The 15,132-nt window shown below is 34.4% G+C and overlaps 1 protein-coding gene and 1 long non-coding RNA gene across 6 annotated transcripts in view; one reads left to right on the top strand and one right to left on the bottom strand.

The window, feature by feature from the left end:
- Suco (SUN domain containing ossification factor) overlaps positions 1-12,583 on the top strand; it is a 54,962-nt gene extending 42,379 nt beyond the window's left edge. The window contains exons 19-25 of one of the 5 annotated variants that reach the window (XR_007830786.1): positions 441-528; positions 3,067-3,171; positions 4,154-4,308; positions 4,740-4,831; positions 5,116-5,214; positions 10,506-10,561; positions 12,033-12,113. Coding sequence is in view for 4 of the 5 variants with exons in the window: in XM_051147693.1 (XP_051003650.1) it covers positions 441-528; positions 3,067-3,171; positions 4,154-4,308; positions 4,740-4,831; positions 10,506-10,561; positions 12,033-12,476 (940 nt within the window). In the remaining variant the exon portion in view is untranslated. Of the gene's footprint in view, positions 1-440; positions 529-3,066; positions 3,172-4,153; positions 4,309-4,739; positions 4,832-5,115; positions 5,215-10,505; positions 10,562-12,032 lie in introns of all 5 variants that reach the window. The other 4 variants (XM_051147690.1, XM_051147692.1, XM_051147693.1 and 1 more) reach the window with 4 other exon arrangements.
- Positions 60-473, bottom strand: LOC127190596 (uncharacterized). The gene is made up of 2 exons (XR_007830787.1): positions 360-473; positions 60-194 (listed from the first exon to the last, which is right to left on the bottom strand). It is a non-coding gene; the product is annotated as an uncharacterized LOC127190596 (long non-coding RNA).
- Positions 12,584-15,132: the final 2,549 nt, after the last annotated feature.

Here is a 15,132-nt window from a genome sequence, read left to right as displayed (position 1 = left end):
CTGTACTTCATCCCAAAGGAATCACATTATTTTTTTTTCTTTTTTCTTCCATTTATTTATTTATTTATTTATTTATTTACATTAAAATTTTTATAACAATGAAAGGAATAGGCTTGATGCTCAAGATCTATTGGTTATAGCTTTTGTGTGTATTGCTGTATTGTATAGTCCTGAATAGGTCATTTTAAGAAAACCTGAGCCGGGCGTGGTGGCGCACGCCTTTAATCCCAGCACTCAGGAGGCAGAGGCAGGCGGATCGCTGTGAGTTCAAAGCCAGCCTGGTCTACAAAGTGAGTCTGGGATGGCCAAGGCTACACAGAGAAACCCTGTCTCGAAAAACCAAAAAAAAAAAAGAAAACCTGATTGTCCAATCTCAAAATCAGAATTATTTTTCCAGTACTTAATGAGAGAGTGGATTTAAAGAAATTCTTATTCTGTAGGTACCGAAAACAAATGGAAGAAATGCAAAAGGCTTTCAATAAAACAATAGTAAAGCTTCAGAATACTTCAAGGATAGCAGAAGAGCAGGTTGGTTTCTTCTTTATTGTATATATACTTTTCAAAATATAGCGTGATGTTCATACATCTTTGTGGAGTGTATTGTAATTAATGTATGTACAGTGTATAATGGATAATCAGGGTAATAAGTTGCTTCAACCATTGGCAGTACCGCTACTTAAATATATCATAAATTACAATAACCAGTAGTTTTTACTGTGCTAAAGAAGAAACAGAAGAAACTCTTCCACTCTACCATGGTGTCCTTAATCGAACTTCTCTTCATCATCTCACTCATATTCTTCTACATAGATTGACTTAATAGGTTCCACAAATGAGTGAGAACATATGGCACATGTATGAAGGGTATTCATTCACATTGATCCTTCACATTGCTGCAAGCAATGATATCTTATTCTTTTTTTTTTTTTTAAGGTTTATTTATTTATTTATTATGTATACAGTGCTCTGCCTGCATGTACACCTGCAGGCCAGAAAAGGGCATCAGATCACAGTACAGATGGTTGTGAGCCACCATGTGGTTGCTGGGAATTGAACTCAGGACCTTTGGAAGAGCAGGTAGCGCTCTTAACCACTGAGCCATCTCTCCAGCCCATCTTATTCTTTTTTTATGCCTGAATAGTATCCCATTTTATAAATATATCAATGTATTTTTGTTTTTTGTCCATTTATTCATTGAAAGGCATCTGAATTGATGACATAATTTATCTATTATGAATAATTCTGCCATAAGTACTGGAAATTGTTTTATTTCCTTTGGCTCCATACCCAGCAGTGAAATTGCTGGGTGATAGGGAAAGCCTGTTTTAGCTTTTAGAGTAATTTCATACTGTTCTCCACATTGACTTTTCCATTGACTATAGTAGGATGTAAGTACCAAAAGTAATGCTTATTCACATTTTCTTCTAATAGCTAATGATTGAGCTTGGATATGATGTCATGCTTGGGAAATTATTTAGCTTTTGGTGTCATTATCTCATCTAGACAAAAATTTTTGAACATTGAATATTACATTTTGTAGATAGTTTCTGCAAGTTGATAAAACTGTAAAATGTTTTGTAGCTTTCTCTGCTTTTTGATCCTTCTATCTTTATTTATTTACCTCTTGGCCAGGTATAGATAATGATAACAGTGTGACTAGTGATAAGTTCATGCCTTTGTCTTAAGAAAAAAAAAATCAGTATTACACTTTTAAATGTGATGTGTGTGCTGTTACAATCAAGAAATACTATATTGAGCTTTAATCTGATATCTTCTTTATTTTCTCTCTGCTTTATATATAGTATCTGTATTATATCTCAGAGACCAGTATAAGTACTTTTCATGTTCTTGTAATCTTAACAAATGTATTGATTAGAAATGTTAGCGAGGTTAAGCTTGCCTTTAGGTGTTTTTAACTATCTTGGGCTAATCAATGTTGTATGTGTATTGGGTTTCAAAAGAAGTGACTTAATAAATCATTAACTTGGTATTTTTCAAAGGTAAATGTTCATGATTTAAAAAAAAAGTAAACTATCTCAAGAAGAACTAAAGGGTTACACCCCTCTTCCCTCACACACAGTTGAGGCTTAAAACCTTTTTAAATCTAAACTTGAAAGTTTTAGATCTCCAATAATAAATGGTTATGTGGTTTCTATTAGGTCTTTAAGTTGGGGTCTTCAATTTCTTGGACTTCTTTCTGCCTTTTCTCCTTTCTTCCTTCTCTAGATGTATTAATTAGTTCAAAAATTTCCTACCATTTGCCTAATAGCCAATGTGCATGAGAATAATAATTGATATAAAGATACATTGATTATAAAAGTTTCTGAAATAAATACAGAGAGGTGGCTTTGAGAGCCTTCATCTCGTTGCAGCGTCAGTTAGATGACTGGCTGTAGCTGTGGCATCCTGTCTTTCATTGTATTTTGCTGTGAAAGGAAAGGTTACTTTTTGTTTACATTAAAATACTTTGTATTCAGAAACTAACTTCAGAAATGTTTCAGTTTGTTTTTCTACTGGCTGTTTTGCTGCTTTGCTTTAAAAACACTTAGTTTAAAAACACTTGGAGAGATGTCTCAGAGGTTAAGAGTACTGACTGTTCTTTCATAGGTCATGAGTTCAATTCCCAGCAGCCACATGGTGGCTCACAACTATCTATAATGTAATCTGGTGCCCTCCTCTGGCCTGCAGATGTACATGCAGGCAGAGCTCTGTATACATAATAATGAATAAATAATCTTTAAAAAACAAACAAGCAAACAAACACTTGGTCAGAGTAGCAGGTGTACTACTAATTTGGAGAACAGCTCATAAGCTTCTATTATATGGTGGTCTGCATCCTGGTAGTAACACAATAGTTCCTTTTGACGGGGAGAGGAGTGAACACAATCCCAGATTCTTTTTTTTTTTTTTTAACTTTTCATTAAAGTTTGCATTTATCCATTAAGATCTTTGCAAAAATACATCTGAAAGAACTTAGTGGTTTTTTCCAAATTACACGTTTAACTTAAATTTGTAATGTAATTAATATGCAGATAAAATATAAAGAAAAATGATCTTTTGTTATAGGATCAGCGGCAAACTGAAGCCATCCAGTTGCTACAAGCACAACTGATCAACATGACACATCTTGTTTCAAACTTATCAGCAACTGTAGCAGAATTAAAACGGGAGGTAATTGTTCACCTGCCTCTGTAAAACTCACTGCACTTAGGAAGTGAGCTTGTAAACATAAACATGGTAGTTCAAAGCCTGAACCAAACAAGACTGTCACTTATGTAGAACGTTTTCAGAACCCCAAAATACATTATTTTGTTGTTGGGAAGTATGTTGTGATGGTTTTTTAATAAAGCGTGACTTTTATGATTTGCTCTTACCTGTAAGACAGGTATTACGTTAATTCTGTCGGGTTTTAGAAAAAGCAATTTAGTTTGATTTTTATTCTGAGCATTGCAGATCATTGGAAATCAGTAAGTAAAGAAGTTATCTGGATCATCTCAGTACTGCTTAACATGTTGAGAAGTTCCGTATTTGCTGCCCTGCTGAGAATTATCTGTTTTCAGGACAAGAACAGAAACACAAAGGGAATTTTATAGGAGATGGTTGCAGTAACTTGGGTGACGTTAACTTGAACTAGGATTTTAGAAGTAGAAAATAATAGGAACTTAATTGAATTAAGTGTATATTTAAAAAGTAGAATATTAAGCCTTAGTGAAATATCAGGTATGTGAGGATAAGCAATTAAGGCTGACTCTGGGGGCTTTGATGACTGAGTAGTGGTTTAGTTGGGTATAGTTGGAAAGCTACATGTCAGCACACTTATGCCTGAGAAAGAGAGTGTAGATGGAAGGACAAATTAGATGTTAACAGAATATTAAGTGGTGAGCATAAGTCTAAGGCATAAATATGCTTACTGTACTGTTTTTATACCTCTTTCATAGGTTTGATTTTTTTTTTTTTCAAGAATTGGATGGAGAGAATACAGAAAATGAACAAATCTGTCTATAGTTTTTTTTTGTTTGTTTGTTTTTCAGGCAGATGCTCTATTTGGTTTTGGAGCACATTGACTGTTTGAAATTACTTGTTCTTTGCATTCTAGGTTACACTGTATATTTTTAAAATAGTTTATTGTTATGGTTATTGTTTATCTTTTCAGGTTTCAGATCGACAGAGTTACCTTGTCATGTGTTTGGTTTTATGTGTTGTCTTGGGACTGATGCTCTGTATGCAACGTTGTCGAAATACTTCTCACTTTGATGGAGATTACATGTCAAAACTTCCTAAAAGCAATCAGTATCCAAGCCCTAAAAGGTAAGTTTTCTTCTTTTTTTTTTTAATACTGCTTTGTTTTTCTTAAAGAAATACTGAGCAGATAAAGGGACTTGAGTAATTTTCCTCTTGAAACCAAAATATTAAAAACATCCTGGTAGCAAGATGGTAACTATCAATGGAGATGGCCCTGTTGAGCAGTGAGAGACGCTAATAATAAGTGCCGCAAGCCTTTGCATGGTTCTAGTTGAGAAAGATGTTCAAATGCGGCATGCAGAGGTGGAAAAGAAGCACCATTGTAAGATCAGGATCTTTAGAGAAGATCTGTTTTGCTCACATTAGCAGTCACTGGTGTGCTAGTTTAGGCTTGTCCCGTGTGCTCTGCAGTTCTCAGTGTCCTCATTTAAATAGGCTACCCAGTGGCTTAGATGCCTGTGTTCATTATATGCAATGCTGTTTTCTCAATGCATTAGGTGTTTCTCTTCCTATGATGACATGAATTTGAAAAGAAGAACATCATTCCCCCTCATCAGATCCAAATCTCTGCAGTTTACAGGCAAAGAAGGTAGATTTCTGTGGCTATGCTATATGTATGCATATATATTTAATGTGGAACTGGCTTCTGGCATAAGCATAATGTACATGCTGTGTTTGTGACTATATGCAACCAAAAAAAAATGAATTGAAGTTATCTTTGTGTTTGTGCTAGTCAAAGCCACTTTATCATTTTCGTACTTTAAACTTCTTTGTTCCTTTGAAAGCCCAAAGGGTGGGGAGGGGGACTTAGTTTTAATTAGCAATGAGTAGTTTTATTTGCACATGCTCCTGTTTAGAAGTATTTCTTTTTAGAAAGGGATGTTTGAGAAAGTTCAGCAGCTATGGAAAAACCTGAATGCTCAATGTGCTCCCATAGCATCCTGTGCTTTTCTGCCTCCTCTTCTTGTGCAGGTAGGACCCTTTTTGTCTCTAGTTTAGGACTTTTGAGGCACTTTATAGCCCCAGAATTTATAATTTGTTTCCATTCAAGACATGCTAATATTTGGGTAAACAGATGCATACTGAGTCATTATTTTCCTATTTTAGTTCCTTTGTAATTAGTACTTATTAAGAAACTTTGAAATTTATTCTCATAGCAATAGTAAAATAACCAGCTATATATTTCATTTAAGGGTGCTTTCTAAATAACTAGATGTTCTGCTTTTCTTTAGGATTTTAGCAATTAGCAGAATGTTTCCGTTACTATGTCCTTCAAATGATCATTCCTGAGTTTCACTAGTATAAGCTTTCCAGACTTAATTCACTCCATGTGCCTTTACTAAGCTTAGAAAATTTTTACAAACTCAATATGCCTGTATAATCACATCAGAATTAAAAAAGTGGAGGGCAGTCTAGCACCTCAGAAACTACTTTGTATGTTTCCTTCTCCCTGTGTAGCCAGTATTTTAACATCTAATTGTGAGTCACCGTGCCATTCACTCTGATTTTAGTATAGTATCCCACTGTTCAGATTGTGCACATTAACATTTACCTTTGAACTATTTTCATTTTGATGCTATTACATGTCTTTTAAGTCAACATGTACATATATCTGCCAACAGAAATGGAAGTGGGAGTGCATAGATGTCAGCTTTAGTAAATACCAACATATGGTCTTCTAGAGTGTTCTGTGAATGACCTCCAGTCAACTTTGGATGGCTTCCTCCCAGCATTTTTAGTTGTTCCATATCCTAGTAAATATTTAATAATTTCAATCTTGTACCTAACAACTCCTAAATATTATTGTATCTTGTTTCCTTTGAATTTAGCTACTTTCAATACCTGCATATCCATGGAATTGTGCCATCTTTGTCTTTCTGTGCATGGTTTACTTTATTTAACATATCTTCAGGGTTCGTCCATGTTAAAGTGTTAAATAAGATTTCCTTTTTAAAGCTGAGTAATAGTCCATTTTGTGAATGTACCACACTTTCTTTCTTTCTCCGTTTTTCTTTTTTGCTTTATTTCATTTGTGTATGCATACATGAACAGCTGCATGTGGAGGACAGGGGACAACTTTGGGAATCAGTTCTCTCCTGCCATGGACTTGTGTAATCCTAGGAATCAAATTCAGGTTGTCAGCCCTGGAGGCAGGTGCCTTTCCCCAGTGAGCCATCTCATCAGCTCTCTGTCTTTTGATGAGGGTTTAAGTAGGAGCCCCTGTGCTGTTTTAAGTAATGCTTCTGTGAGCATGGGTATATAACTGCAAATGAGATAGCTAGGCCATGTGGCAGGATTGTTATTCTTTTGGAGTAACTGCTATATTTTCCATAGTTTCTGTACTGCTTTACAACAACAGCAACAGTGTTCCATTGTGCATGCATGTTAGTTTTTCCTTTTTCTTCTAATAATAGGTATTCTAATATCTGTGGGATATCTTATTGTGACTTTTATTTGTATTTCTGTATTTTTATATATGTGTGTATATATGTATACATGTGTGTATACATACACTTAAATGCACATATATGTATATATAAACATATACGTACATATATATACACACACACACTTAAACAGATCTACAAATATTTTCTCCCTTTCTACACATAGCTTTTTCACTATCAATTTTGCTTTTGTTGTCTGTACTTTCAGTGTCCTATCTAGGAAGTTTTTGTGAAGCCCAGAATCCTAAAACTTTTTTTTTCCTTTAGTTTTATAGGTTTAGATCTTTACTACATTTGGTGTTAATTTTTGTATATGACAAGGGTGTGTTTTTTTCTGCACAATTTGTTGATTAGATTGTCCATTTCTTATTGAAACTAGTTTAAGTACCCTTGTTTAAAAAAAATCACTTGACTATACACATACATACTGTGATGTGCTATTGTTAAATCTGTATGCATTTATGATCATTATGTCTTCTTGAAGTATTGACCCCTTAGTCATTATATAATTCTTTTTTCTAGGTCAAAAATCTGCTCCGTCTCCAATGAATATAATTGTTCTTTCTTTTGTATTTAAATGATTTTTTTTTAGGTGATTTATGGTTGTATCTCATTACCTTATTGACTGGTAGTCTCCTTTAATTAGTTTATTTGACTACTAATTTTTAAAAATGATTTTGACGGAGTTAGAATATTACCATATTATTGTTTTTCCTTTGCTAAATTTGTTTTTTGTTTCTGTTTTGTCCTCCATATTATTTATTTCTACTCTTTTTGGTTATAAATATTTTACTTGATTCTTTTCCTTAGCATATCCAGCATAATTTTTTATAGAATTACTGTAATGATTACTTGTTTACAGTCTACGTTTACAACCAACCCACCTCCACTTTCAAATAAAGCCATAACTTAGCTACAAAATACTACTAAATTCTGTCTCCTATCACTTGCATTATTGCTATCATTTATTCTTTTATGCATATACATACATAGCTTATACACACATACAAAACATATTGGTATTAACTTAAAGATTGTTAACTAGTTAAGGCTAAGAAAACAAATGTGTTCTCTTTTCTTATTTCTTCTTTCTAAACTATTAATATTTTTTACAAGGCAGGTCTCTGGACAACAGTTTCCTCAATATTGCTTATTTCTCCTCTTTTAAAGAATGTAAAAACAAGATAAGAATTACATCTCATTTTTTCCTCCTCTAAAACAGAGTTTTAAGAAATCTACATTTTACTGTTTCAGATGTTACTTTTGGTTTTTGTTTTGTTGTTTTTGTTTTTCTTCTCATTCTGTTGAGATACGCCCTAGTTATGGATCATAGGCTTCCTTTTGAATTAGTAAAGTTACATGGGTGTAGATTTTTCTTTGTAAGAGTAGTTTAGAGTCTTTAGCTTAAGTTGTAGGAATGAAGTTTTCTGATAATGTTAAATTACAATTCCAAAAATCTACTCATCTTTCCTTAAATGTTAGGGTGTATTAACACATACTTAGCCTTTCATCTTAACTTTCACAGAGTGAGCATTTGGTGTTGTGGTAGTCTAGTGTGCTCTCCCTTATTGTCTCAAGTTGAGGGTTTTTATATGGCTAAAGTGGATATTTATTTCCCTAATATAATGCATAGATTAGAAGTCATTGGTCTTTATTGGTTACTCCTGGAAGGTCTAAATACTTACTAGTCTAAAGAAACATTTTTGCCTCTTTCTGAACCAATATGATCTTATTAAAGCCCTTGTTTATCCTGTTTAATTTACAATGCTTTCCTTGTTTATTATGTTCATTTTTATCTTGTTTTACCTCAGTTCTATTTTTATGACTTAATTCTGACTCAGGGTATTACATTTTATAATATGCCTGCATATTTACTGAGGTTTTTTTGTGTGACTTCAATCTTTTTTCTTAAGACTTTTTTTTTATTATTATATCACTTAACCTCTGAATTACATTTTTTTTTAAATTTTTTTTTTTTAATTCTTTTTAGACAGGATCTCTCTATGTAGCTCTGGCTGTCCTGGAACTCACTGTGTAGATCAGTCTGGTCTCTGACTCACAGAGACCTACCTGCCTCTGCTGGGATTAGAGGTGTGTGCTACCACACTGGCCCCATGAGCTACTGTTCTCATTCTTCTTTAATCCTGTGTTAGATTTGCTGGGCTCTTCAGAGCCCTAGATAGATATCTTTTGAGTAATGGAAAATTGTCAGCTGTGATTTTTTCCCCTAGACACATACCTATTCCTCAATCTCTTAAGTATAAAATGTCATAAATGTATTAATCCATCTCTCTGTATGCTTTTAACCTTGTAAAATTTTCTCTTTTTTAAAATTTTCTTTTAAAATTATGTATGTGTGGCTGTGTGAATGTAATACGTTTTCTTTATAATATATTTTTTGGTGGTTGGGTTTTTCTAAACCACACAGTCTACAGCTATATCTAATCTGTTCTTAAATTCATCCATTGAGTTTTAAATTTTATCTACAACATTTTCTGTTTTTAGGAGATCTTTATATTTTGTTTAAAAGTCTTGTCTTATGTCTTGAGATATTTTACAGCTTTTTAATTTTTAAACATACTCAAGTATAGTATCCTTATTGCCCATGTTTGAGATGAGGCACATTCACAGTGATACGGCCATTAGACAATCTAGTCTGTGTTTGATCATGCTAACATCATAAGTGTGTGTAAATCTGTTTATTTGCCTGTGTTTGTGGACCCTTGTTCAGGGTGTGCTGTGTCTTTGTGTGCTTTCCTGCTTTGAAAATTATCTGTAGGGATACTTTAAGAGTTACATTGTAGAGTCCTTGGCAGCTGCTCCGTGGTTTTCGTTTTGCTTTTTTCTTTTTCCTACCACATTTATCTACAGTGTGGACTAACACAGCAGCATTCCTAGAAGAAGGCATTATGGTATCTTTAGAAAGCAACTGGAGACTAGTGGCTTGATAGAAATGCCAACTCAGAGGAAATGTTTGGATACTTGGAAGTGTTTAATGACCTTTTCAAGAGCTTTTTGGGAATAATAATACAAGTTGTCATTGATTGGGTCATGTTATTAATAAGTTTTTGATAAACTTTATGATAAATTAGTCTGTCAGACTATGAACTGTTTTAACAAGTTGCATAGGGCTGAACTTTCATAGCTCTGCTTAGAGGTTTGTGCCTATCTTTGGAGGGAAAGGAGGGAGAGTCTGAATATGTTTTGAGTCTTTTAAAACTTAGATGAATCTGTAGATCTAATTATCATGCCAAAATGTTTTTTCATATGTGATCACATGTACTACATGTTCAAACTGTTTCTATATTTTAGAGTTAATAGTTTTAATCAAAACTATAAAATGTTAGAAAATGCATTCCTAAATCTCTCTCCTTTTTCTTCTAACTAGCATCTATACTTAACAGGCATCATTAATGAACCTTCCTGACTCTATCTTCTAGGGATTGCCTGTAGCCTTGGTATTGGCTTGCTCAGTAATGCTATTTTTCTGATCTGATGGGGAATGAGTCTGGTCCCATGAAAAGACCCTTATTAATTGATATTAATTGATAACTTCATTCAAAGTTTAAAATGGAAATACACTTACTTGAATTTTGGTTGGCTTCAGGGTTGATGACCAACCTTCCGATAACTTTGACCAAATTCAAATTCATAGCCCACCTTGCCCATTCTGGCTTACTAATTTTCAATGTAGAAATAATGGTTAGCCTGATAACTATCATCTGTTTCATTAATGAAGTAATCACTAATGTTGTTTTGCATGTTTAGTCATAGCATAATCCACTTTTCATTTTACACCCCTTTTCCTTATTATAGTAGACCCGAATGATTTGTACATCGTAGAACCCCTCAAGTTCTCTCCAGAAAAAAAGGTAATGCTCTTTCTTTTCAAGTTTGTTGTAAGCTATCTGGTAATAAATGAAAAACAAATATTGAAATGTTAATGTGTATTCCTTGTCATTTTGTTTATTTTAATTTTTTGTTTTGGGTGGGTTTTGTTGGTTTTACATTTGTTTAATGTGTGAGGGGGAGTCACCCTGTGAATTCTTGGCACTAAGTGCCTTTACCTGCTAAGCCGTCTTGCTGGCCCTACTGTTTGTTTTTGAGACACACTGTAGCTCAAGCTAGCCCTGGCTGCCTCCATCTCTGAAGAGCTGGGATAATAGATGTGAGCCATCATACCCAACCATAATGCTAATTTTTTTCTTTGTTTGTTTGTTTGAGATAAAGTCTTGCGTATGCCAGGAAGGTCTCAAACTTGTTATATACCTGAGAATGACTTTGATCTTCTGTTTGCACCTTCTGAGTATAGGTGCTTAGGATTGAAGGCATTCATTGCCACATCCAGTTTGATGCAGTACTCAGGATCAAACCTGGGGCCTCATGCCTGCTGTACAAGCACTTTACTAACTGAATTGTAGTCCCAGTTCCCATATGTTCATTTTCATTGGTGATCATGGTTCAAATAAATGTTTAGAAGGGTCATCAAACTGTGGCCTATTTTGTATAAAATAGAAAAGTATTTTCTCATGCTTAAAGGATTACAAAGTAAAAACCAAGAATACATTAGAGGGACACTTATGAAACCCAAAAAGCCTAAAATCTTACTATCCAACCCTTTAAAGAAAAATATGTGCTGATTCTTAGATGATAGTCATTATTTACTGAGCTTCTAATGCCTGCCAGACACAGTGCAAGCACTGTTTATGTAATCCTCTCCACCACCTATCAGTTATTATCCCCATCTTAAAAACGAGAACACACACAGAGGCTGTGCTGTACTTAGATGTCCCCTTAGATAGTAGGGAATACTTTGTATCTTCTTAGTATTTCCCGCCTTGGCTATAAAGTCTGATTTTTCTCTTTTATGTCTCAAATTCTGTAATATATATTTTTGATTAGCAATTAGAATTTCAGATTAGTGCTAAGTACGTTAGGATTTAATTCTATTTTGTAACTTAGGCAGGGATCCAAATCTCTAAAGTTTGATTTTTCTCATGTAGGAGCCAAGGACAAACCTTTGAAGGTTGCTATATAAAATACACATGAAAGTAACCAGTATAACATCAGATACATATGAGTATCCCGATGTTAGCTATCACTACCTGACTGTATGCTGAAGTGGCTATCAACAGTTGAAACTTTGAGCGGAGTCTCATTTACAAAATGGGATGTCAGTGACACTCTATTCACAGCAGAACCGTGCGTGCGTGCATGCGAGAGAGAGGAGAGAGGAGAAACACTGACTGTTCTACTTCTCGTTGGCACTGCCACTTTTCTCTTACATCTTATCTAACTTATCTAATAAGTTAATTTCTGTGCTTCCTTTTATTTCTGTTGTAGAAGAAGCGTTGCAAGTATAAAACTGAAAAAATTGAAACGATCAAGCCTGCAGATCCATTGCAACCTATAGCCAATGGAGACATAAGAGGAAGAAAGCCCTTTACGAACCAGAGAGATTTTTCTAATATGGGAGAAGTCTATCACTCTTCTTACAAGGGCCCTCCATCCGAAGGAAGCTCAGAAACTTCGTCACAGTCAGAAGAGTCCTATTTTTGTGGCATTTCGGCTTGTACAAGTCTGTGCAATGGACAGACCCAAAAGACAAAAACTGAGAAGAGGGCTTTAAAACGAAGGCGGTCTAAAGTCCAAGACCAAGGGAAGTTAATAAAAGCTCTTATACAGACTAAGTCGGGGTCATTGCCGAGCCTGCATGACATAATCAAAGGAAACAAGGAGATCACCGTGGGAGCGTTTGGCGTTACAGCAGTCTCGGGACATATCTAATAGGAACTGAACATTTATACTGAAGACTTTTTTGTTGTTCTTTGAAGAACAGCCTATGGTATTTGAAGGGTTTGGGGAGGGATAAAATATTGGGGAAAGTATTCAGAAATTATGTTTTTTGGGTTCTTTTGTGTTTCTTGTTTATGTTTTTTGTTTTGTTTTGTTTTTGTTTTTTTGTTTTTAAAAAGTAGACGGGATTGTGTCAATCTTGGCTGATGAACTACAGTTTTACAAGGCTGATCACTTCCTATAAGTATGATTATAGACATTTTATAAAGATTTTTTTTCACAGATAATTACTGGGACAAAAGTAATTTGCAAGCCTAGTTCTGTGGGTGGATAGGAGTGAAAGCCTAAACCTCTTCCTTCAGCTTGGTTCCCATTTCTTGCACCTTCCCATATTTATGTGCCTTTTGTCTATTTATAATGCCACTGGGAAAGGAGAGAGCTTTTCTTGTCATTTGATTTGTTTTGTGACTTTATTAGGTTTTGAAGCTACGAACACTACAAGGCTCTAAGGTGGTCTGTGCCTGAAGCTCAGCAATTTGGGTCAGTTGCATAAAGATCCTACAGACTTGCCAACTTAGAATTGCTCAGCAGTCTCACTGGAAATAAACACTTGGTGAAATTTTCTAAAGTCCTTTTAGATAAAAGGTGATGATTTCACCCTTGTTCTCATTTAATTTAGTTGGATTGGGTTATTTTTTCCTGAGTTATTAACTCAGTGAAATGGTAAGATATTTTCTTGGAAATGACAGGTATTTGAAAACAAATTTATTATAAATTCACCTTTAAACACACTTAACTATTTGTGATGATTTCTTTACACTGAATTCTGAATGTTCACAGTAAACACTAATCTTCCAAATTTTCACTTCACCAAGACAGAGTTTCCCATGGTCCAGTCACTGCCTTTGTACATAGTCACAGATCAGCCAGTGAGTGTGTCAGGACATGTTCAGTCTAATTGGTTAAGTCTGGCAGGATTATGATTCCTTGATGTTTGCTTTTGTTGGCCACAATGTGCAGATGTATATGTATGTGTGTCAGTGTCTGTCTTCATTTGTCCTTTTATCCCCTAAGGAATTGTCAGTGTCTTGAGTAAATTGATTTCCTGATGTGTGATTGTACAGAGATGAGTGAAAGTGAAATGTGTTTCTTTTTGAGAGAGAATTGGCATTTTATGTTGTAAAATTTAAGTTATAACTTATTGAGCACTTTTGTTAATAATTGTTTTTAAACTTGTCTAATACCTTTCTTGGTATTGTTTGTAATGTGATTTATTTAAAGCCTTTTTTGTTTAAGTTGCTGCTTTAGATTAACAGTATATTTTAGGAGACGATTTTCCCCCTTCCAGTCTGCACAATTAGCCATTCAGAGCAATAGGGCCTGATGGTGTAGCAGGCCCTTGAGAAGTCCAGATGAGAATAGAGCTAGCGTGGGTGGTCACACTGTGTGTTGTGAAAAGAGGGTCTTAAATATGTAACTACAGAGCTGTAGTACCATTAGAAACTGTGAATTTCCAAATAAATCTGAACACTTGTCTTTATTAATTACTGGCTCTTCTGTCCTTTAAAAGATTGCACAAATTTAATATAAACCTCTGATCATAGATTTAAGGTTTTTTTTGCCATCTTTCAGGCTAAATATGTCAGCATTGCTCAAAATTCAGGCAACCATAATAGACACGTTCACCTAAGCACTATGTTCTCTAATAAACACTAAAAAGACAGCTCTAGTATTTAGTACAATGATTATCTACCTAGAGAATTAAAGTTTTAGTCTGAGTTTTATTTCTCCTCCAGATTATAATTACACATAAGAGGAGAAAAAACAAACAAGAACCCAAACCTTTAATGAGTGAGAATTCCTGCCAGCAGCAGATTTGTGTCTGTTAGAACGCAGCAAAGTCCAAGGGCTGTAAAGTCCTAAAAATTTTAATTACTGCTCCATTTTTGGAGGATTTGTAGCATATTCAGATTTTAGATTTTGGAAATAAGGATGCCTGCCCAGTAAATATAATTAACAGAATCCAAAATTTCTCAAACATTTCTCTCAAGTATTTCAGGTAAGACTTATTTAAACCTATATGTAAATCTAAAAGATTTTCAACATTCCTTGGTAGTCAATCTCATTTTACTTGAAGTGTTAAGTAGGGTATTAAACAGAATTAAATACATAAATAAAACTCAAGCAGAGTGAGTTCTTTGGATTCTTTATGTATCAGGGGCGTTAATATATGTATATGATTTGAGGAACTCAGTTTTACAAAGCTCGTACACAGATGCAGACAGACACACACACACACACACACACACACACACACACACACACACACCTTTCACTGTCCAGCATATTTTCTTCCCCAGCAGCATCTATTTTCGGTTCTGACTCTCAAGTTACTGTGCTTACCTTGTACCTTATGTTGATATATTCAGTTTTAGATTGTATCCAATTTGAACAGACATAAAGCAGATGTAAATCTGTGAACCAATTCATAGTAAATTAAATAATATAACAGAAATACTGCTTTTTAAACTCTGTTTCATAAAAACAGTTATTAAAACCCTGACTTACTTTTATTCAACTGGTAATTTGAGAAATTCAAAGCCATGGAAAGGTTGAATCCTCATGCACCATTATCCCTATTTAACAG

The sequence above is a fragment of the Acomys russatus genome, chromosome 6, assembly GCF_903995435.1.
Source record: "Acomys russatus chromosome 6, mAcoRus1.1, whole genome shotgun sequence".
NCBI lineage: Eukaryota > Metazoa > Chordata > Mammalia > Rodentia > Muridae > Acomys > Acomys russatus.
The sequence above is the reverse complement of the archived record's forward strand: the minus strand, read 5'-3'. Positions and strand labels throughout refer to the sequence as shown.